General features: G+C 50.1%; 5 protein-coding genes across 5 annotated transcripts; 3 read left to right on the forward strand and 2 right to left on the reverse strand.

The window, feature by feature from the left end:
• The first annotated feature begins 270 nt into the window (after positions 1-270).
• Positions 271-2,255, forward strand: akr6 (Aldo-keto reductase 6). The gene is made up of 12 exons (XM_009549622.1): positions 271-398; positions 483-502; positions 566-663; positions 726-832; positions 889-926; positions 1,005-1,212; positions 1,271-1,337; positions 1,397-1,442; positions 1,497-1,552; positions 1,607-1,647; positions 1,707-1,840; positions 1,902-2,255. Exons 1-12 carry the CDS (start codon positions 336-338, stop codon positions 2,053-2,055), a joined length of 1,032 nt encoding a protein of 343 aa, XP_009547917.1. The 5' UTR covers positions 271-335; the 3' UTR covers positions 2,056-2,255.
• A 3,653-nt stretch (positions 2,256-5,908) lies between these two features.
• aao2 (aryl-alcohol oxidase 2) lies at positions 5,909-8,450 on the forward strand (the record flags this gene model as incomplete). The annotated part of the gene is made up of 11 exons (XM_009549679.1): positions 5,909-6,047; positions 6,101-6,172; positions 6,233-6,412; positions 6,474-6,580; positions 6,650-6,854; positions 6,936-7,124; positions 7,183-7,592; positions 7,662-7,746; positions 7,801-7,968; positions 8,030-8,211; positions 8,274-8,450. 11 exons carry the CDS (start codon positions 5,912-5,914, stop codon positions 8,448-8,450), a joined length of 1,911 nt encoding a protein of 636 aa, XP_009547974.1.
• Positions 8,451-9,028: 578 nt separating this feature from the next.
• nmra1 (NAD dependent epimerase/dehydratase 1) lies at positions 9,029-10,241 on the forward strand (the record flags this gene model as incomplete). The annotated part of the gene is made up of 5 exons (XM_009549850.1): positions 9,029-9,156; positions 9,216-9,544; positions 9,616-9,790; positions 9,842-10,073; positions 10,162-10,241. Exons 1-5 carry the CDS (start codon positions 9,034-9,036, stop codon positions 10,239-10,241), a joined length of 939 nt encoding a protein of 312 aa, XP_009548145.1. The 5' UTR covers positions 9,029-9,033.
• Positions 10,242-11,622: 1,381 nt separating this feature from the next.
• glcd1 (FAD dependent oxidoreductase) lies at positions 11,623-14,305 on the reverse strand. Its single transcript, XM_009549851.1, has 11 exons — positions 13,709-14,305; positions 13,552-13,655; positions 13,449-13,484; positions 13,161-13,389; positions 12,970-13,100; positions 12,900-12,917; positions 12,795-12,845; positions 12,613-12,738; positions 12,409-12,563; positions 12,272-12,341; positions 11,623-12,215 (listed from the first exon to the last, which is right to left on the reverse strand). Exons 1-11 carry the CDS (start codon positions 13,905-13,907, stop codon positions 11,820-11,822), a joined length of 1,515 nt encoding a protein of 504 aa, XP_009548146.1. The 5' UTR covers positions 13,908-14,305; the 3' UTR covers positions 11,623-11,819.
• Positions 14,306-14,774: 469 nt separating this feature from the next.
• cyp21 (cytochrome P450 monooxygenase 21) lies at positions 14,775-17,300 on the reverse strand. Its single transcript, XM_009549621.1, has 13 exons — positions 17,193-17,300; positions 17,051-17,131; positions 16,858-16,993; positions 16,612-16,803; positions 16,522-16,551; positions 16,348-16,469; positions 16,169-16,284; positions 15,984-16,115; positions 15,689-15,869; positions 15,620-15,628; positions 15,477-15,558; positions 15,101-15,418; positions 14,775-15,042 (listed from the first exon to the last, which is right to left on the reverse strand). Exons 1-13 carry the CDS (start codon positions 17,287-17,289, stop codon positions 14,964-14,966), a joined length of 1,575 nt encoding a protein of 524 aa, XP_009547916.1. The 5' UTR covers positions 17,290-17,300; the 3' UTR covers positions 14,775-14,963.
• Between the last annotated feature and the right edge of the window lie 1,660 nt (positions 17,301-18,960).

The raw sequence follows: 18,960 nt of genomic DNA on the forward strand, positions 1-18,960 counted from the left end.
TTTCAGTGCAATAGTGCCTCATCGAGTTGGAATTACTTGAAGCTAGAGCGTTTTGACATAACATCATTTGCGTGAGCACCTATCTCGGCTGCTGCTTCGACCAGTCTTCGACCCACCCCGAATACTTAGATATACATCATTCTTCTGGCACGGAAGAGAGTGGATTCCATCCAGCGTCTAGAGAAGTGGGTCTCAACCCTACTGCACGTGGTAAGGTTCCAGTTCTATATAGCAGAAGAGACCAACCCTTTACATTGTCCTCATCACTCAGTTCTTTCTGAATAGCTCACTCGACTCAAAGCCCGCAATCATTGTTCACGAGAGAATCAAACGAAATGGTCAAGACAACGATCAAGCTCGGAGGGTCTGCCTCGAATGTCACTGTGGCCAAAGTCGGGGTAAGTGTTTCTTAATCATACCTAACTCCGTTTCGAATATCTCCATGTTGACTCGTTTTCCCCTTCGTGTTTCTCCCTGGATAGCATGGCTTGATGATGATGACGTGCGGCGCCTTTGTATCTGTGTTCTAAGAGCCGAGCGCACTAATGTTCACCATACCATGCAGATGGAAGCCCATACACGCCCCGGACGAACAATGCTTCGAGGCTATCAAGGCCAGCTTGGACAGTGCGCCTCCAGGTGCCAAGATGCTCCTGAACAGTGGTCAGTAACTTTCTCTACTCTATCCGAAATTTCAATATTCATGGCTTTGGGACGTGTTCTAGGTGAATTCTACGGGGAAGTCTCGCACATGAACGCGAACTTGGAACTTTTGGCTCGCTTCTTCGAAAAGAATCCCAGCTATGCCAATAAAGCGTTCCTCGCTGTCAAGGTACGAATGTCATCCAACACTGTAAGGCATACCCTAACATTAAATGCGATACGTAGGGAGGAACAAAGGCTGACAGTCACGCCACCGATTGCTCGTATGTACTCATCATCTTTCAATAATTTTTCTATGGTGGCCGTCCACTGATCGGCCTTGTTTATCATTGGCTTGACAGGCCCGAGAACTTGAGGAGAAGCGTGAACAACATCAATGCGAAGCTCCGAGGCACAAAGACACTTGACATATTCCAACCAGCTCGCATCGATCCCAACTTCACTGTCGAAGATCAAATGAAGACCCTGGCTACGCTGCAGAAGGAAGGCAAATTTGGTCATATCGGCCTTTCAGAGTGCAGTGCTGCGTCTGTGAGGCGCGCGAACGCTGTGAGTTTGAATGTATCTTTTTGGAGACCAGGAAGACCTGATTTTGGTACTGCGCCAGGTGGTTCCCATCACATTTGTTGAGATCGAGGTTAGCCCAATGTCTTACGGGAAGGAGGCGAAAGAAGGTAATATTATGCCTGAGAAATGAAATATAGATAGCTATCGGCTAACTCTTACACTCCAGTCATCGCCACCTGCGCTGAGCTGGGCATCACTGTTGGCGCGTACTCGTGAGTTCTGTGCTTATAGTAGAGATCAATGAGTTGCTGAATCGACGCATTCAGTCCTATGGGCCGAGGCTTCTTGACCGGCAAGATCACGAAAGCTGAAGACTTCGATGGTTCGTCCTATGTTGTCTTTCAGCGCAAGCTCACCGTCGCTCACTTTATTGTAGAGGGCGACCACCGCAGGCACTTCACTCGCTTCAAGAAAGAGGTACCGTTCCTTCTCTCAAACCCTCTACGAGCAGCTTTTGATGCGAGGGGCGCATATAGAACATCGAGCACAACTTCGCCATCGTTGACGGACTAAAGCGCATTGCTGATTCTAAAGGAATTACTACTGGCCAGCTTTCGATTGCTTGGGTCAGTGCGCGCGGGCCGCATGTTTTGCCCTTGCCTGGGTCATCGTACGTTTTTCTGTGTTGGGGGATGAATCTACTATTGGTTGACGCCCTGTGATGTCGACAGTCACAAGGACCGCACACTCGAAAACCTGCAGGGTGCGGACGTCGCATTGACGTCCGCGGAATTGAAGGAGATCGACACCATCTTGGAAACTCACCCCGTTGCTGGAGGACGATACATTGACGGAATGGAGACACGTTTCAATCTCTGGGGCTGAGTGCAGCGTCTGGGTGAAGTCAAGCGCGTCGTGAAGTGGGTCGTGCCTCAGAAAGACAGTCATATGGATGTATATGTTGCCGTGGCAGTTGAAGCATTTAGTCCATGTTTGTTTCATATATACTATGTAGTGATCGACATGTTCTTCCTCAAGGCGCAGATCAAGTTAAATGCAAGCAAAATACGGAGGGGTTAGCGCATATATGGCTATAGCATTGAGCAACACAGAAAGACATTAAGAAAGCAAAACATAATTAAGCTGATAAAGTATAGGCTCTAAGACAGGATTTGCCAGTGGCTGTCCAACCTTATGCGACAAGCTTGAATACCAAGCCAACCGACTTGCGACCAGGCTAGTGCAACAGGCGCTCACTCTCATCGACGGTGTTTGATGCAATGCCGCTTGAGCGCATCAAGTCGCGTGAAAACTGCCTCGCACCGGTCGCATTTGAACGATGGCGACATATGCATTTTTGTTTGTAAGTGCCGCCGGAGGTCACCCCGCGACCTGCACCATTGCGAACAGTCCTTAAATGGACACGCGTAATGCCCCTGCGCGTTGGGCAGCACGCCGTTGGCGATGGCGGCCGTAAGATTCTCGACCTCTGCCGCATCCGTAACCTCGAGGAACGATATCTCAGATAGATTGGACATGGAAGGTACGATCGGGGGTATAGGAGGTGCTGGTGCGGGTGTAGACAGTGCAGGCGTGGTAGGCGACGTCAACACCACTGTAGACGGTGCGGGCATGGGCGCGGGCGTAGGCGATCTCGGCACGGGTGTAGACGGTGCGGGTGTGGTAGGCGCAGTCGGCACCAGTGCAGACGGTGCAGGTATGAGCGCGGGTGTAGGCGATGTCGGTGCGGGTGTAGACGGTGCGGGTGTAGACGGTGCAGGTGTAGACGGTGCAGGTGTAGACGGTGCGGGCGCGGGCGCGGGCGTAGGCGATGTTAGCACGAGCGTAGACGGTGCGGGCGCGGGCGTAGGCGATGTCGGCACGGGCGTAGGCGATGTCGGTACGGGCGTAGGCGATGTCGGCGCGGGCGTAGATGGTACAGGTGTGGATGCGAGCGCGGGCATGGTCAGTGTAGGGATTATCGGGGGCGTGGTCATGGTCGTGATCGGCGTGGGCGCGGGTGCAGGCGTCGAAGTAGCGGACACGCCTCGGGTAGCAGAAGTGCGTGAGCGCGGAGGGCGTCCCCTGCGTTTTGGTGGTAGCTTCGAGGATTCTGCTGCAGGCGTTGAAGTAGCGGACACGCCTCGGGTAGCAGAGGCGCGTGCGCGCGGAGGGCGTCCCCTGCGTTTTGGTGGTGGCATCGGGGATGCCACTGTTTGTGCTTTGCGCTTCCGGCCCGTCAGCTTTGGCGGAGATGGCTCCGGACTCTTGACGTCGTGGGATGTCGAAGAGGCGCAGCTGAATTGTGCCAGTGGGACATCGATGCTGGAAGCCGGAGAGGAAGCGCGCGATGGTGGCAAGACAATGCGCGCGGTAGGTGGGAAAGACGATGGAGGAAGTAAGCGGCGGGGAAGGGGTGCAATCGGGCGTTCTTCGGGAGGTGGGGTCATGTAGAGGTCGTCATCCTCTTCAACCTCGCCATTTCTCAACAGCAAAGTATCATCACCAAACTCGTCACCCAGCTGAGATTCGGCAGGGCTATCGCAAGCGTTTGCTGGAATCCGTGGCAACGACGTCAGAGCGTTCCCGTTCCCCAAGTCCAGCATGATAACATCGTCATCGTCATCATCTTCCTCATCCATCCTTGGAAGCGGCAACGAGTTCGTCTTCGCGGGTTCCACTCCTACTTGGTCGCGCAATGTCTGAACGTATCGTTCGCGGCCTCCGTCTGAGTTGATCGGTATATCCATCCCTGTGCTGGTAGTAATGTAGCCGTACCAGCCCGTTCGCTGTTCATCTTCGTGTGTGTCAATAGGCAGCGCGTTCTGGCCCACATGGAGATGATGAGATAGCGTTACACCGTCGACTCGAAGCTTTGACGTACCGATTCGGACTTCTGCCTCTCCCAATCGCGGTCGAAGGCTTCCATATCGAAGTAATCGAGTGCGATATCATAGCGCCTTCTCATTGAAACCTCTGCCGAGTAGGGATGGTGCCGAAAGCGTGAGGTGGAGTACACAGATGCCATCAGGTTATGAAGGGGTTTAGGATAGATTGGTTTGTTTGGACTGGAAGGTAGTTAAATGGTACAAGTACCACCTGTAGGTAAATGGGCACCGCGACCTATATATGGTTCCAGGGGGGAGCTTGGGCAATGCCACGGACAAAGCGCGTGTGGCATTGACCAGCCATTGTCGGTGGCATCGAACAAAGCTAGTGTGACACACCATGGTGGCTATGTGGTGGGGAAACAGCCAAGGTGGTCCAGGGAAGTCACAGGTGGCATTCTGGAGAGTGCCACGGTGGACAACACCCTAGCCATTGCCTGGAATATTGCAGTGATATTGCTTGGTAGGGGTCCAAGTATACGTGACTGTCATCACATGACGTGACTTGACGCGCTTGAGCAGCAGTCGGAAATAGCCGGATACTCGCAAAGCGCACATGATCAGCCGCTTTGACCTTCCGAGCTCTCCATCCTCCTCCATCCTCCTCCATCCTCCTCCATCCTCCTCCATCCTCCTCCATCCTCGTCCGCGTTTCGCGCTGCTCTCTGTTCGACTCTATCTCTTGCATGTTTCAACTGAATTTCCTCACATCATGCCGTCTAAGTCGAGGAGCTTCTGATATGTCCAGGATACGTCAGAGTTGGATGACGAACAGGGGTGCAACGTTGCACATGCAGACATACATTTTTTCAACATGTATGCTGCTTTGATATCTCCTATAATCGATTGAATACTAGCAAAAGTGCTCAAAGAGCGTCGAAATAACCTCCTCCTTCCCCTCATTGATCCCGTGAAGACGTCCATACTTCGGCACCTGACCTCCCTCACTTCACAGACCTTGTTCTTGACATTATTGGTCGTGAATCCGTCATATGTGCTGAAAATATGCATACTTGCTCCCTTGTCAGGCTTCATCTCCAGACTCGCTTGCTGTGTTGCGCTGATATTGTGTTTCGACCTGACAACTATGATAATCATCGACAATCATGCGCATTCTCCAAGTCTGCAAGTCTGCTTCTGTCCTCCTCCTGTCACAGTCTAGATGCTGAGGTCTGTCCCCTTTGGCTCTGCTCTGCATACGTATACCTCTTTTATTATCTCAACAATGGCATCATATAGCCTTTTCATTTGTTTGACGCTCGGACACTCGCGATGGAGATTATACGCGCATAAGCAGTTCTGGCGAAAGATCTCAATAGGGCTTTCCTGCAAACGAAACCATTTCGAGAGTCTTGCTTCAGCGCTGCGGAAACTCTCTGTAATCGATGTCGTTCTCCACACTTCACCCCCCTCCGGTCTTCTCTCAAGTTGTTATGTCTGATGTTTGGGATGCTCCCCAACCGTCGATCTCTTATGTCCTTGGAACCTATGAAGGGAAGCTTGGATGTTTCAACTGAAGCGGATGCATATCGTCTACTCGTGAGGGGCCGATGAGTACGGTCCTACTTACCGGTTTCAGTCCTTCTTCAACGACCGTATGCTGCACCGCCAAATCCAATACTGGTGAGGTAGTTTCGATCACATCATTTTGTTCAATTATATGTATGATGCCGTGGCAAGCCTTGTAAGTGCCTTGTACCCCTCCATACAGGTCCAGTGGCGCTCCGGCGCCCGCGGGTCAGTGTCTGCCCTGCTATCATATACTTCTCCATTAGTACTGAACATAGATCGTCCTTTGATCATGATTTATATATCGTCATCGTCCCAGGGACCACCCATCGAAGGCTTGTAAGATGTTTTCTACAATTTGGTTGCACCTTTTCACGACGAGCTGCATTGTCTCCAACGCTCTTCCCGCTTTGGCTGCTCTCCTCCATGATCCCTCAGAGTTACCTACAGGGAAGGTCTATGACTACGTTATTATTGGGTGTACGTCCCTCCATCCCCATTCCGATTGAGTGTCATTCACATTCTCAGTATAGCTGGTAATGCTGGTGGTGTTGTTGCAAGTCGGCTGACCGAGGACCTTGCCGTCAATGTCCTTGTTATTGAAGGTCAGTCCTCGAAACTAGCTCTCTCAACCAGCGGACAGTGACAGTAATGGATTTGAATAGCTGGTGGCAATGACGCGGGCGACGACCCTGTCTCGCAACGCATTCCAGTCCCGCTCATGGGGATCTCGCTGCAGAAATCGACGATTGACTGGAATTTCACCACAACACCGCAGAGGGGTTTCTACAACAAGACAATGCATTATGTCCGAGGCAAAGTCCTCGGCGGCTCGACAACACTCAGTATGCCCCTCCTATACTTTATCAATCCTTCAGAGAGGGGCTTAGGCGCCCTGTATCCTAGACTTGCTGACACACACTCGTGGATCATCCGACGACTACGATAGATGGGCGCAAGTGACTAGTGATGAAAACTGGAGTTGGGATCGGCTCGAACCATACATGCGCAAGGTAGCTTCATTATTTTCCCACTCCACTCCTCACGGCCGGACAGCCTGAGGTTAACACTCTGATCTGCAGTTAGAGCAACTGACACCTTCGACGGATGGCCACGACATCTCACAACAAATCGATGTATCGGCCCATGGAACTGATGGACCGCTTTCAATCTCGCTCCCAAACTACTCTCTCCATGTCGACGATCTGATTGAAAAAGCGGCTCACGAGCTCCCAAATCGTTTTCCATTTAACAAGGACCTGAACACAGGCAGCCCTATCGGAATCAGTACGTGTTTTTCTAGGTTTATAAGCTATCTCTCTCTTGTAAGCGTCTCGTCTGATGCTGGGTCTACGTCACTGCTCTCAGGTTACAACCAGAATGCCATCAGGAACGGTGTACGGGAGAGTGTTGCGTCAGCGTATATTCGCCCTGCGCTCGCACGGGGCGATAATCTAGACGTACTGCTCAACACTCAGGCGCTCAAGCTCTCTCCTACAGAATACACTGATGGCAAGCCTTCCTTCCGCACTGTTCACTTTGCTACTGGGCCTCATGGTCAGTCATCATTCGTCTCTATGGGGTGCTAGCTAAATATCCCTGTGCGATTTGACAGCACCAGTCCATACTGTGACCGCCAAGACTGAAGTCATAGTCAGCTGCGGCTCAGTATCGACTCCCCAACTCCTTCAGCTGTCCGGCATCGGCGATGCCGCGAAACTCAAAGCCGTAGGCGTTGAGCCTATTCTCAACCTTCCAGACGTAGGCCAGCACTTGCAAGACCATGCTCTGTTTACGCAGCCCTACGTTGTTTCAGAAGGCAACCCACTTGACATGTTCACACAAAATGAGACCTTCCAGGGCGAGGCGCTGAAGGAGTGGCAGGAAACAAAGAAAGGCATCATGGGACTTTCTTTTTCCAGTCAGACGGGTTGGCTGCGCTTGCCTGATGATTCTTCGATATTTGAATCCACTCCGGACCCAAGCGCAGGAAAGAAAAGCCCTCATTTTGCGCTCATCTTCACGGTAAGCTTGATCTGATTGACTTTATCGTCATAATGTCTAAAGTGAAGCGTTACTCGGCTTACTATGCAGCCAACGTTCGTGACAGCCTCACTCAAGCATGGCTCCACAAACGGATTTCTCACCCTCTCCAACATTGTGGCCTCTCCTTCATCTCGTAAGTCACCTCGCAGCATATTTAGCGACAGGCTTGACTGACATTGCGAGTCAGGTGGATCAATCTCCATCACCACTTCTGACCCATGGACACAGCCAGCCATCGATCTGAATCTACTCACTACCGAATTCGACATGTTCTGCATGAAAGAAGCTGTCAAGATGTCGCGCGAGTTTCTTACTGCGCCATCTCTCGTCAATTTTGTCCAGGGCCCCTTCGGCGGTTTGTTCTTTCTATCCCTTGCGCTCTCATGCAATCACTGATAGGCTATATGCTTAATAAGGGTTGGCTGACATCAAAACTGACGAGCAGCTTGAAGAGTACATTCGTAAAAATACCGGCACGATCCATCACGCGGTCGGCACGGCGCGCATGTCAAGCCGCGATTCGAAGGAGGGCGTGCTCAACCCGGATCTGAGTGTCAAGGGCTCGCACGGGCTGCGCGTTATCGACGCATCGATCTTCGTGCGTACACAATCTACCTCAACCGCTCTTCTCTGCACCTTGGTCTGACTTGTGCCTTGTAGCCTTTCTTGACGGCTGCGCATACAATGGCGCCCGTGTACATCATTGCTGAGCGGGGAGCAGACATCGTCAAGAATGCGGCTTTACACGCGAATCTAGGGACGCAGGAGCCTAAGATGCAGGAGGTGTTAGGAAACGCGAAGGCGCCGCGTGTAGCTCGCTCAGAAGTTGAACTCTAGATGGTTCAAACACATGGGATCCTGGGATTGATAGTATTATACAGTTTCTCTAGGATATAGGTAGACTAAACACTTGTATATAATATCCGTGTGTATCGTGAAGACCCTAAGGTGGCGTTTAATATTCTTCTATTTGTCCGTATGCTGTATGGCAATGAGGCGTATGGTTCGAGAGGAGGGACCCATCGCGTTTCTGGCGAGACATACCAGCTGAGTACAGTCGATTAAGGTGAGGCGCGCGGCTTCCGACGGCTCTGGAATTTAATTCGGAACCTCCGCAGTATCATATCAGACTGAGCGTCTTTCACAGACGCCAAAGTCCTCCCCACGGGGTTGGTTTCTTCGGTCCCTGTGCAGGAACGAGCCTTGCCCCATACTAGAAGGGCCACGAGCCCTTTTCCCGTCAAACGGTCCATAGTAGGGTGTTTCGCACCCTGCTCCGGCCAGCATGGAAATTGGACACCTTCGCCCCACTCAGGTCCGGGTATCAAGTTGCGGTCTTGCCTGCGCCCAAATACTCACGAATAAGTACTTTCGATTTTCCAAATCGTCTTGCCACCACCTCGCGTCGTCACACTGTGAAATGTCGACCTACAATAATTTCGCCGTTGCTGGTGTCGGAAATGTTGGCAAATTTATTGTCGAGGAGCTACTCAACCAGAAGGCCGCTGGGAAAGCTCACGAAGTTATCATCTTAACGCGCAAGGCAGGCTACGCCCATTATTCACTGTGGCCCAGACCGAGGCTCACTTCGTTCTCGTTCAGGGATCCAACAATGAGGCAGTCACCGAGCTTTCATCGCGCGGTGCCAAAGTCGTCGCCGTCGACTACGACTCGGTCTCTGCTCTCGCTTCCGCTCTCACAGGCGTGGACGTCGTCATCTCCGCGCTAGGCTACGCTGCCATCTTCGCCCAACAACTGAACCTAGCAGCAGCATCCAAGATAGCCAAAGTCGGCCTTTTCATACCATCGCAGTATGGTCTCCCCGGTCGTGCCGGAATCCCAAGCGAGAAGGAACTCAAAGAGAAGCTGGACGGAGTCGGCATGTCGGTTTTCCTGGACGGCGCTTTGGCTGATATTCTGTTCAAGTATGCGTGCGTATTCTGACAATCACTGCATAATGATTTTGAGATGTTGTGTGTTCATATAAACGTTCAAAATGCAGCGACTACGCCAACCTGATTCTGGAGAAGGGCGAGGCTACGATCCCCGGGGATGGGACGGCCCTGATCTCATTCACAGACCGTCGCGATGTCGCTCGGTATGTCGCGTACGTTCTCACCACACTTCCACCAACACGCCTCGCGAACCGGGAATTCCGCATCGAAGGTCAGCGCGCTGTAAGTCCATTTTCTTTATCAAGGCGCAGTATCAAGGCTGATTTTTCATAGTCTCTGAAAGCAATCGTCGATGAGTATCAGGCGCGCACGGAAAAAACGTTGAAGGTGACGTACCTGCCGACGGAAGATCTGGAGAACGCGCTCAAGAAGAATTCCAATGACATCTTGAGTGTTATCCGGTTGGCTTGGGCTACGGGTAAAGGGATAGTTGGGGAAGAAAGCGAGCTTGCCAATTCAGAGTTCCCGGAATGGAAACCAAAGACTGTGATAGACATCCTCCTAGGTTAAGCATTGAACAGAAGGAGGCAGAAAATTTCCCTGTATAATTTCCGTTTTTAGTTATTTTCTTATGATTCCATACTTCTAACAAGTCAAAGAATCTGCTAGATCTTCGAATTGGGCCTCCTTAGGCCCTGTTGAATACTGGACACGAAGGGGCCAAGGCGCATGAGTTGAGCTCTAGCCGCGTGCCATATGTAATGATCTACAGAATCGAATAATTCACTGGTATTCACCTTTACACTACCTTTGCACGGACGTAACTTGAGCTCTCGACACGAGTCGTGGCCACATTACTTGGTGGTTGAAAGGAGAAAACTCAATGCGTGACAAGGCAAAGTCACGGATTGTCACATAGGGTCACAATGGACCCGATCGGACACGTCTTTCTCTCCTCTTACTGACCACTGGGGTCAGCGCTGAAGCGCTTGAGCTCTCCACTATGATTCCACATCAACATAGATGTGGTACATATGGACAGTGTTATCGTAAGACACCAATCAATCACTCAACTTTGTCTTCACATCACTGTGAGCTATTACTGTGAGCTTTATGCGCCCACCCATGCACTCGATGCTGACTATTTCATTTATCGGACCTGAAGGTGATTGCACATGAGGTTGATCTCAGGGTCAATAAAACCGAGAGCGAGAAAAGTTTTTGTTTTTATTGAACACCCTTCACATTTCTGCTGCCAAGGAATTCAGCTAAATATATGCCTCTGTGTGGAAATGTTGTCTGGTTCGAAATTTATCTGTTTTCCGATCGTGCAGCGGCAAACACGCAACAGCGAATGTTTGTTGCCATGTCGCAGCCGCTCGTGGCTTCTTCACATTCAAAGAAGTGTACTGAATGAGCTGTCGTATCGTATGTCTCGCCGTGACATCATTACTAGGATTGTAGCTACCGCTGCAGCGTGGTAATCTGTGCGCGTCCGCCATGTCATGCACCATCCGCACAAAAGCCGAGAATCATGATGGCTCCTCCATCCAAAGTTGAGCGCTGATGCCTATATAATCTGCTAGTGGGGATAGTGAGGCACTATATTGTTACGGCTCCGATGGCGCCCGAATTGCACAACAGTTGGGAGGAGGAAGTTACATCGCGGTCAGGCTCACGGTCTCCGCGTCTGAATGGGCGCTACGGCTGTGTGTACCCACAGAAGACGACCTTACTGTAAGTCGTCCCCTTCTGGCAGTTTGACGTGATCGTTGAACTGTCGTCATTGGAGAGGGTCCAGATGCGAGATGACAACTTGACACTTCCGGCGTGCATGGAGAGCACGTTTGTCGCCGACGATGTGTGAACCTTTGACCCTGAGGTCCGCATCGGAAGCAATTGGTTCATTGTCGCGTAGGCACCAACGCTGTGTCAAAGTAGGGCACGAACTTATGGGCAATGCGCCGACGAATGACGAAGTCTACGTCGGAATCATCCTTCTATCTGGCGTCAATCAAACTGATGCGTGTGCATTTTGGTAGGGCTATAATCATCTAAGGGAGGCACCACACGGGCTGTTGGTAATCTCTACGACCTGAAACATCCAGCAGCAGCACACCCACTATGTGACTGTTAAATGTGCAAAAAATTACAGGATCAAGCATTGTCTGGATATCCTATGGCGTACGTAGCCGCCTTCTATTTCTCGCTACTAACCATTTCATCTGACAGCACGGATGTCTGCGAAAGCTATTGTGGTGTAAATCACATACCCCAGCGCAGCAGTCTTCCAAGCTCCACATTCATGAATTTAGAAATGCCATCCACCCGACAAATCCATCACTCTGTGTGGATCGTACACTGCCCTAATCTCCCGCAACCTCTCCAGGTTCTTCCCGTACATCAACTCTATGGGTGTGCCTAGGAGGGGTAGGTTTGGATATAACGATGCGTTGACGAGTGATTGCCCCTCCGCCTCGGCATCTGCCCTGACCTGCGCTATACTCTGCCGGAGCGCATCGTGGATTACAGCGTCGGACTTTTCGTCGAACCAGGCGTAGGCCACATTGAGGGGGAAGTGCACAACGGAGCGATCGGCGGGCCACGCTGAGGGTGGCCCATGGCTATAGTAGTCGGGCAGGAAGACTTCTACCACATACTGGAAGAAGAAACCGGAATGGTGCTGCTCTAGGTAGCTACCCCAGAACTACAGCGAAATTTGCGTTGGTAAGAATAGAGGTGAGGAAGCTGCTGGGTCATCACCTTTGTTTCATTGGCGACCTTGTTCAGGAGGGAAGGCGTCCATTTCTGTATGGGCGCCTCGTCTTGGATCCTATTTCGATGAATCAACGCTTGAACGCTAGCGGAGAGTCGGGCGGACGAAAGATGAGCCGACGTACCGTCGAGGGGTGTTACTCGGCTGTCCTGCGCTCAGCAAAGTGAGGAAAGGCATGGACGAGACCTGAACGATGCTGTTTTGGATTGACAGTGCTTCATCGAAAATTCCAGCTGGAGGCGAGGGAGCATTGTAAAACACAATAATAATCGCGGTCAACTAGGCCTTTTATCAATCGAAGTGAGATATGAGGATAGCTGAGACATACCTTTCCGTGGACGTAGTCGAATATGATGTTCATCGTTGCCTTAGGATCGCGAGTATTCGACGCAAAGTTGGCGATGGCATTGTTTGCTCGCTCGATGTCAGATTCCGGAACGATTACAGAACCACCCTAGAAGAGATGAACTTCAGCATGATTGATTCAGCCTAATGCGAAGTTCACTTTACCCAAATATCGCCCTGTGGTATGACCTTCAGCGTGAACTTGGTGACTATGCCCTGAGACGCAAATGAGTTGACGGAGTGTAGAGATGCATTTGAATTAAAACTCACAAAGTTATTGAAACCCCCCTGAAGATGCGTGAGTTCACAATCGCAGTCACAGAACCATCAAATCACTCACTTTGAGCCCGTAGAAAAGATCCGGATTCTTCTGGGCAGAAGTAGTAGTCACAGTTCCGTTTGGCAGGACTATCTCGCATGCCAGCAACGTGTCAATTGTGAGGCCATGCTCGTTTGTTATCCAAGAAAGGCCTACATGATCAAGATTCAACTCGACTTTGCTGTTTGAGGCACTCAAGAAAAGAAACGCACCTCCGCCCAGTATGAAGCCAGCAACACCAACTCCTCGTACTCGCCCACCAACGACGGTATAACCTTTCGGGTTGAGCAAGTCGTACACATTGTCCCAGCGAAGACCAGCTCCAATGTCAACTGTAGCCGTGTCCTCATTATGCTGAAGGTGATTGAAGTTGGACATAGCGATATGAATGCCGGTCGTAGATGAAAATCCGGGATTCAAACTGTGTCCGCCACCAGTGATCTACACTCATTCTGTTCATCCCCTGTGGCAAATACCGCTCTCAAATAAGTGAAACTTACTGCAAAAGGCGTCTGTGTCCATCCAATCAGTTGAATCTTGAAAGAAAAGACCAAGTCCATTGAAACGAGAATCAAGGTAATGAGTCACGGGACGGTACTGTACTATTTTGCCGAGGTCATTAGTATTCCCAGGTCGAACGGAACATGTTGATAGCTGTGTGCTCGAGTTTGCCCAGTGGTGAGTATCTAGGTCAAAATCAGGCGACCCTGTGGACAGGCAATAATGAGTAATTGCTGCGTCAAATGTTAACGGGACGAACCTGGCCAGGAGACCAGAGATTCATGAGAAATCGCTCGAGCGATGACCTGGCAGGTGGCATTGATCGTGTTGAACTCGTGGGTTTGTGTACCATTGGATGCTGCCAGTATAGACTGGAACGGTGCTAATATGTTGCTGGATAAGATCGCTGCAATTGACAAGCCAGAGACGAGGATAAACGAAGACAAGGCCAAAGACATGTCGAAGACAACGGTGGCAATACCTTATGGCTTGCCCTCGAGTTAAGAGACTTCGGACGGCTTATCTGAGACAGCGACGTGGTGGTTTGTCTATCCGGAGATGACGATGCAAACCAGGGTTAATCGCAGGATACTACAAAAGCATGAGAGCCTAGAAGGCGCTACCACTTTGCCACTATCTTGTGAAAATATGCGTATCACCGGTCCCTGACGCCCTTACAGGTCCAGAGGCTGGTTTGGTTTCATATAGAGCGTAGCGCCCGCCTCATAGGAGGCCCACCGAGAGGAATCGGAAGTAATGTCAACGTTCCAGATGCATTATCATTAACACCGCAATATTCGAAATGGGATGGAGAAGTGAGATGGAGAGAAAGAATCGAGTGGGTTGGGTGGATGATGGCCATTGATCAGTCGTATCATCACTGCCTGCAGGCTTAAAAGGTCTTGATAAGTCGCTTAAGGATAGACGAACATTCTTCTAAGGAAATGAGCTTAATATAGCTACTTTTAGACAAAGATTTAATCCGCCCTCTTTGGTTTCCCTCGGAAAGATCTTGATAAGTCGCTTAAGAATAGATACATATTTTTCCAAGGGTTTAACCGGTAATATCTGTAAGCAGCAAATTTTTGAATATTTCCGCTCTGGGTTGGCTGAGATCTCGATGTTTGCACGAGAAAAAAAATGTCTGGGACAGTTGGAATAGGGCACTGGGATACAGGATCGGTGACATCCCAGATCTCATCTTTTCTCGTGCCAACCCAGAGCGGAAAGATTCAAACATTTACTGCTTACGAGTATTACTGGTTAAACTCACCCACTTTGTGCATCGCATGGAGTTTATTTTGGAAAACAGAAGGGAGTCCTTTAGCTTATCACCAAACGGATGCAATTAGAAGGCAGATCAACACCATTCGACATATGCCCATGTGAAACGCGTGTTCAAAGACCAGCAGTCAGCTAGATAAACTGCTATCGTAAGTATGTATTTACTTCTATGACATACAGCAGAAGCTCAATGATACAATAAAGAGATGCGTAGCAGCTGTATTGCTAATCTAATCCTGCGTCTGTTGTATTAGAGCAAGAGCAGCAGCCGATCTTGGTTTGAAAACGCAATCGAATGGGGCGGGATGACTACATCGACGTAGTTGTCAGCTTAGTTTTTTTTATGACTGAACGACACGCAACTCACTTGATAGTCGATCTACGGAATGCTACTGCAGGTGTGATGACGTTGCCATTTTCATCGACTGCCTTCTCGATGTTGAAGACAGCGAGTATAGTAGCCATCGCAATCCAGACGGTATCAAGGGCCATGTTCTTGCCCGAGCAGGATCTAAGAGATGAAGAGGCGATCAGATATTGTACGCTTGCAATAGTGGTCTGGACTTGCCGTCTGCCGTAGCCAAAAACCCCACACTCAATAGGGTCAGGAACGCCTTCCGCTTCGTGACGTTCCGGTTTGAACGTCTCGGGATCAGGATACATTTCTGGGTTATGCATGATTGCCCTGAGAAGTGTAATTATCAGTGTGCTGATGGTATAATCGGTATGGAAAGCAAGTTGACCAGGTGTTTCCGAGGATGGTCGCATTGGCCGGGATGTGAAACCCTTTATACGTGTCCGCGTTCATCGCACGATGTGGGATGGCTTGAAGTTGGGAGAGAGGCATTAGAAACACATAGTAAGGAGCAATCTAAAACCTTCCTACCAAAAGGGACTGCGAATGCATAACAAGGTCAGATCCGGGATGGGCTCTCAGAGACAGCTGAAAGCTCACAAACAACGAGCCATCTAAGCACTTCACGCATTACGTTCCAGAAGTATGGAAGGTGCTCCTTGTCCTCAAACGTGGGCAGTCGTTCACCGCCGAGCACAGAATCGAGTTCAATTTGCACCCGCTTCTGGACCTCGGGATGGATTACCATGGCCAGTACGAAACTAGTCAAGGTAGCAAGATTCTACGATCCCGTCCGTCAGGGTCTGGAGTAGAGACATACGGGTGCCTAAGCTACGTACAGTGTCGCTCCCTGAAAATTGAGGGTTAAGACGATTTTTCAGCTTTGTAGAAAGACGGATTTCTCACCAGCAGCGTATACAACAGCAGCGATACTCTTGATCACGTCTTCGTCAAGTGACTTTGACGTCGCATTCGTCCGGTCCTCGAGACAAGAGCCGACAAAGCAAGGCTTTGCTATGCCTTTCGACTGGAAAGAATCACGATGACTTGATAGATGTATGCGACGCTGTGAGGACGTACGTGCTGGTCCCTGACCATATCAAAGGGCCGATTCACCACCGCTTCTTGAAGAATACGCCATTCACGAGCAATCTTCTTGAAGCCTGCTCCTGGCATCCATTCAGGGACGTGCTTCACTAAATCATCAGGATCGAGGTTGTAAGAACAGAGTAGTGAGAATGAAGAGATGTTGCGCTCACGAATGGGAAAGGTGTCGACTAGGAATGTACCCGGGACTGTCGCCGTCGATGTGGTCTCCGAGGCTGCCTTGTTGACCAACACGAACGGATCTTTCATCGCGTCCTCAAAGGTGTACCCATATCTGTGCCTCCGTTCAAAAAGATATTGTTCCAAACCAAAGTGAACGGCCTCACACTCTCTGCATGATGATACGCGCAGTATAGCTGCATAAGGGCGAATATTCATAAGTACGTCGACGAAGAAACGATGCAGCTCCAACTCACTGCTCTAGATGATCAAGGAATTTCTTGGGAGTTCGGTCCGAGAGCAGAAGTCGAATAAGTTCATGGGCTGCTGGCACTTGGATGACACGGTGCTCCTTGATAGTCGCATCGAATTCGTTGTGGAAAACACGACGATGCTCCTTCCATCGAGGACCATATCTCATTAGCGCAAACGTCCAATCCCAACCAACCCTATCCAGTACATGCTTTAGGAGTACCATAAATGGGTGAAACATGGTCACGCACAGGTCAATGAGCATTGGCATATCCGGTCTGTCGGAGTAGTTCGCTCCTCGTGAGACATACAAGTCCGCAACTGCTTGGGCAGAGTTCAAGATGACCGTCGTGTGTCCGAGAGTGGTGAGCGAGATAACATCGTCTCCTACGCACCTCACAATGAGCAAAGAAAGTGAACCAAGCAAAAATCTGAAATGCACACCATATTCCTTAGACCAGTCACGAGCTTTGACATAGAGAGCATCGCCGCCGAAATCAAACAAATTGCCAACGATGGGAAGACCTATATGTCTCCTAGATTAGACTGGGGCTGAAAAGTCTATACCCAACGAGAAAGGATGAACCTTTGGGTCCAGGAGGAAGATGTAGAGATCTTCTGCGCAGCGTGAATACTATGAGCACAGCGACAACAAAAGCGGCAGAGTAAAAGAGAAAATCCATGGCTACTTTTGTGGAATCTTTCAGGCTGTGAGTGAGACTGACACCTGAGTTATAAACGCCACTTCGCGCGCACATCTAAGCAGTATCTTTCAACTGTGACACAAATGTTCAAACCGGCATGTGGTAGTGCTAATCTGCGTCATGATTAGCCACAAATCCGCCCACAGCGTTCTTTTGATAAATGATCCATCTACTTTGGACAGCGTACCACAGCCTTCCTATCCCAGAGAAAGGTTCGTGGTTGGGACTCGGCCTGCACCCTGTGAGACCAGGAACTCCTCTTCACGTCGATTGAATGACTTTTGGATCCGAGACACGCGGCGTTCCCTGAGAGCCATGAAGGCGGCCTCAAACAAACATAGGGTGTCAGGGTCAAGCTTTGATTTTGGATAGCAAACATACTCATGTAGAAACAGATGACCGCTCGTGTCTAAATGGGTAGCGCTAGAGGTGGGAGCAGCGACCCCGGCCAACAAGTTTCGGTAATTTGAAGCGCGAAAGGGAATATTCATTAGCCGATATCAAAGAATAGTATTCCGCTGTGTGTACCTTGCGGAAACACTCCAGATCACTCATACACTATGTTGTAGCAGTTGCCTAGTATCGCACAGTACCGGACATAGCACTGCATGTAACGGCATCAATCGAAACGCTGCGGCAGAATCCAATCATGAGCGCACTGATATGCCTTGCGCCTCCTTGCGCCTCTTCCTTTCTTTGCCCCACTCGATGATGGTGGAGATTGCTGTTAGAATGTCGAAATAGGTTGCCGGTATCTATATATTATGTAATTAGATCTGGCCTCCACTCAGAACTGACCGGCTCTTCCTTGACACCACTCAAACCTTGGCAATGCGGGCATATACTTCACGCCCATGACGCTCTCGCAGATACGCATTTTCCCATTCCTATACAGAGTTATCATTGTTCGTGTTTTCCCGTAGGTGGCTTGATTTGTTAAGATTCGGCACAGCTCGAAAGGTCTGCATCAAGTCTGACCGCGACGCTCCGGAATTGGGACCGCAGAATGATGATCTCATCGCAGTACCTGAGGCGCCAGCGCTCTATATTCTGCTCTGCGATGCCTCAATGCACCTCGCGAATCATCATATACTGAGTTGAACGGCTGCGCCCATTGGCGTCAAGTGATATTAAGTGGTGGTATGATACCATCATTCGCACTCTCGTCATCCATTCCTCTCTCCGATTTCAGGCTCATCCATGGTAGTTTACCTTCACTCATCCTATAGTCTCGGTATCATGATAATCAGGCCAATCAGGCCTTCACCATCTGTTTCAATTCATCGGACATTGACACCGGACCGATCCTCCACAAGACAAAGTCTATGTAATTATCCTCCCATCCTCCCCTATACCACTAGGTATCACGGGAAGACATTAGAGCCTTCGATTGAGAGCTAGATATTCAGCCTGTTAGAGCCTTGAACGCGGTTCAAGAAGCACAGTCCTTTTGGCAGTTTCGTTACAAGATACAATTTCCGTGGCTCTCTAGAGTGCCTTTCTTCGTAAGCATCGGGAGCTAATAATTTTCATAGATCTCAGGAGCGGCCATTTATACGTTCAGGTGGCCTGTACTTTCCTCTCATTGAGTATGAGACAACACCAACTTGTCGTTGGATCGAAATCTGCTTTCTATATACGTTCTCAAGG

The sequence above is a fragment of the Heterobasidion irregulare genome, assembly GCF_000320585.1.
Source record: "Heterobasidion irregulare TC 32-1 unplaced genomic scaffold scaffold_07, whole genome shotgun sequence".
Taxonomy (NCBI): Eukaryota; Fungi; Basidiomycota; class Agaricomycetes; order Russulales; family Bondarzewiaceae; genus Heterobasidion; species Heterobasidion irregulare.

Bases quoted from the DNA above. Each gene is read 5' to 3' on its own strand.
- akr6 (XM_009549622.1), top strand. From the start codon at position 336: ATGGTCAAGACAACGATCAAGCTCGGAGGGTCTGCCTCGAATGTCACT. The intron at 833-888 runs GTACGAATGTCA...TGCGATACGTAG, and splicing joins AAGCGTTCCTCGCTGTCAAG to GGAGGAACAAAGGCTGACAG. The intron at 1,443-1,496 runs GTGAGTTCTGTG...CGACGCATTCAG, and splicing joins ATCACTGTTGGCGCGTACTC to TCCTATGGGCCGAGGCTTCT.
- glcd1 (XM_009549851.1), bottom strand. From the start codon at position 13,907: ATGTCTTTGGCCTTGTCTTCGTTTATCCTCGTCTCTGGCTTGTCAATT. The intron at 13,485-13,551 runs GTACAGTACCGT...TTTTCTTTCAAG, and splicing joins CTAATGACCTCGGCAAAATA to ATTCAACTGATTGGATGGAC. The intron at 13,101-13,160 runs GTGCGTTTCTTT...TTGATCATGTAG, and splicing joins TGGCTTCATACTGGGCGGAG to GCCTTTCTTGGATAACAAAC.
- cyp21 (XM_009549621.1), bottom strand. From the start codon at position 17,289: ATGGATTTTCTCTTTTACTCTGCCGCTTTTGTTGTCGCTGTGCTCATA. The intron at 16,470-16,521 runs GTGAGGCCGTTC...ACGGAGGCACAG, and splicing joins CGTATCATCATGCAGAGAGT to ATATGGGTACACCTTTGAGG. The intron at 15,419-15,476 runs GTCAACTTGCTT...TACACTTCTCAG, and splicing joins ACCATCCTCGGAAACACCTG to GGCAATCATGCATAACCCAG.